The sequence below is a fragment of the Etheostoma cragini genome, chromosome 19 (assembly GCF_013103735.1).
Source record: "Etheostoma cragini isolate CJK2018 chromosome 19, CSU_Ecrag_1.0, whole genome shotgun sequence".
Classification (NCBI taxonomy): Eukaryota; Metazoa; Chordata; class Actinopteri; order Perciformes; family Percidae; genus Etheostoma; species Etheostoma cragini.
In genome coordinates, this window is record NC_048425.1 from 18,079,403 (window position 1) to 18,082,274 (window position 2,872).

The window sequence follows — 2,872 nt, forward strand, 5'->3', positions numbered from 1 at the left end:
GTGTATATGTGTATATGTATATATATATAAATGTATATATATATATGTATATGTGTGTATATGTGTATATATATATAAATGTATATATATGTATATATGTATATGTATATATGTGTGTATATATATATATATATGTATATGTATATATATGTATATGTATATGTGTGTGTGTGTGTCTAAAAATATCTGAGTTTTTACAGCAGTGAAACCACGAGTTAGTTGTTGTGTAAACTGTGTTGGGACCATTTTCTAGATCCACCAGCTAAAAGTGACGCAGACAGACGGGTTGAGAAAGGGAAAGAAAACCGAGATGACTCGACGGTGAAAGCAAAGAGGAAGAGAAAAAAGAAACACAAGGAGAAGCTGAAAATCGGGGAAGAAGTCATCCCCCTCCGGGTTCTGTCAAAGTAAGAGCCCACATCCCGTTTTCTTCACGTGTCAACAAAAAGTGAATTAATACGTTGTAACATATAACTAGAATGCCTTTAACACGCTGATGGACTTCTTTTGTCCCTCTTTTGTCCACGCTCAGGAAAGAGTGGCTGGAGTTGAAGGATGAGTATCTGACCCTGCAGAAGTGCAGCATGAAGACCCTGAAGAAGTGCATTAACGAGATAGATCACAAGAAGCACAAGAGTCCAATGGAGACAGTCGACGAGCCTCAAGATGGAAATGGTGAGTTTTGTCCCCACCAGTCAGCCCAGGGACTCTGCTCCAGATGGGACTAACTGCAGACTGGGACACAACCCTAGGAGAGGAGTTGCACACACAGTCGACATTGTTACTCGTAGCGTCTGAATCCCTGCAGGAGGGATTTTGGATATTCCCATGTGTTGAAAAGAAAAAGATGTGACGATATAAAACAAAGAGTGGATGCTGGTTGAGTACTTTGAAGTAAATGTCCTGGAACTTTAGCAAGAATTCAGTTTCTTATGGGAAAGATGCGTTTTTTTCCATGCAGTAAAGATGGTCAAACCTGACTGCTCCACAGAGTTGACATCCCAGTATTACTCCCAAAAAACAAAATCTTAATACTTAATAATATAAACCAGTTGCTGATAATAATGAACATATGTGCAAGATGGGTTCCGTTCAGTTTGATGAGGTCCTGTCGGTTTGTGGTTCTCTTCTAGTTGAGAAGAGTGACAAAGGGTCTAACCCAGGCCCTCAGTTCACCAGTGGGGTCATCATGAAGATTACAGACAGCAAGCCGCTACCAGGGAGGAAGATCATCAAGGTACAGTAGAACCCGGCCCCCCCCTCGTCAGCGCCACTGGCAGTTAGCATTATCATCTGGATTATCAACTCGTAAAGAAATGACTCCCTTTTCATCTGCTAATGTTTAGGTCAGGTTTGCATGAAAATGTCACTTTATAGGCCTGTCTATCCCCCCAGTGTGTGGGGGGGGGGGGGACTTTAAACATGATTTAGCAAAGTACAGATAAATTTATTCAGTTAGGAAAAGAACAGCAGGGAAAGTCAACCTGTGTAGTTTTAGTATTTTGTACTGATGTTCAGTACTCTTTGGGTTATCTAACCCTAAGTCATAACTCTGAGTATTTAGTGTTTTTTACAGAGAGTCTTTGAAGTAGCATTTAGGAGGACTCAGAGATTTTTAGTTGCAGTCTATATAAAAGAGACTTGATAATTAAGAAAGTGATGATCAACTGCTTTACTGTGTGAGTCTGATCCTCATTCATTCATTCATTCATTCATTCATTCATTCGTCATTACCAAGTGAAGCACATGTGCACAAGACAATTCAATGTAATTACACAAAGATCTCAAAGATCATTAACCAAAGTTGGTTTTTTTTTTTTGTGCTTGGCGGATTATTCTGTGTAGGATGCTTTGTGCAAAATCTCCCCTGTGGCGTACATTGACACCTTGGACGGAGACGCTGAGGGTCACATCCGCTTCCACACCCCGGAGGACGCTAAAGCCGTTAGCGACGCAGGAGCAGAGCTCCAGAAGGAGCACAGCTGGAAGCTGGAGATCCTCGCAGGTAGGACCTTTTCCCCCTATTTCAAGGTAGAACAACCTCTTATCCTCTCCAGTTAAGGACACGATGTGGATGACTCAGCTTTTTTTTGACTGAGCTGTCATAAGTAATGATATTAACATTAAAAAATCTCTATTCAATGCCTTTTCTCTTTTTTAAAGGGGACCATGAACAAAGGTACTGGCAGAAGATCTTAGTGGACCGCCAGGTCAAGCTGAACCGTCCCAGGGAGAAGAAGCGGGGCACAGAGAAGGTGAGACCACGCTTTACATTTTTAAATAGAAAATTATATATTCATGCATGTTACTGTGCACAGCAATACATTATTGATCTTTCCAGTTTGGTTATGTAAACAATACGTTTACAGTAAGTTGTAAATGCTCAATATATATATATATATATATATAAGCTTTAGCTCAGACATTGTATTGACAAACATCATTATTGCAGACTTTATGTTTAATATGGTAACATATGGATGGAGACATATTTTGCAAACTGCTTACCTTCAGTCCAATCCATTTTTGCATCTGGACTAATACCTGCAATCATTTTAGCATGAAGCCCATACAGTTGCATACTGTCACCACGTTTAAAGGTCCCATGGCATGAAAATGTCACTTTATGAGGTTTTAATATTAATATGAGTTCCCCCAGCCTGCCTGTGGTCCCCCTGTGGCTAGAAATGGAAACCAAGCAGTCCCGCATGTATGGGTTTGTTTACATCTGTGAACCCCACTTACTTGGGAGGAGAGGGGGGTCTTGAACTGCTATATCGTGAGAACTAAGGCTTATATAAAAGAGACTTCAGATCCAGTATTAGGGACCACTAAGGTCTATATAAAAGAGACTTCAGATCCAGTATTAGGG

The 2,872-nt window shown here is 40.4% G+C and overlaps 1 protein-coding gene across 1 annotated transcript in view; it reads left to right on the forward strand.

The window, feature by feature from the left end:
• Positions 1 to 2,375, forward strand: part of larp7 (La ribonucleoprotein 7, transcriptional regulator) — a 5,221-nt gene extending 2,846 nt beyond the window's left edge. Inside the window, exons 8-12 of the mRNA XM_034856941.1 lie at positions 218 to 407; positions 533 to 675; positions 1,134 to 1,237; positions 1,846 to 2,005; positions 2,164 to 2,375. Of these exons, the coding sequence (XP_034712832.1) occupies positions 218 to 407; positions 533 to 675; positions 1,134 to 1,237; positions 1,846 to 2,005; positions 2,164 to 2,354 (788 nt within the window). The 3' untranslated portion in view covers positions 2,355 to 2,375. The remainder of the gene's footprint in view (positions 1 to 217; positions 408 to 532; positions 676 to 1,133; positions 1,238 to 1,845; positions 2,006 to 2,163) is intronic.
• Positions 2,376 to 2,872: the final 497 nt, after the last annotated feature.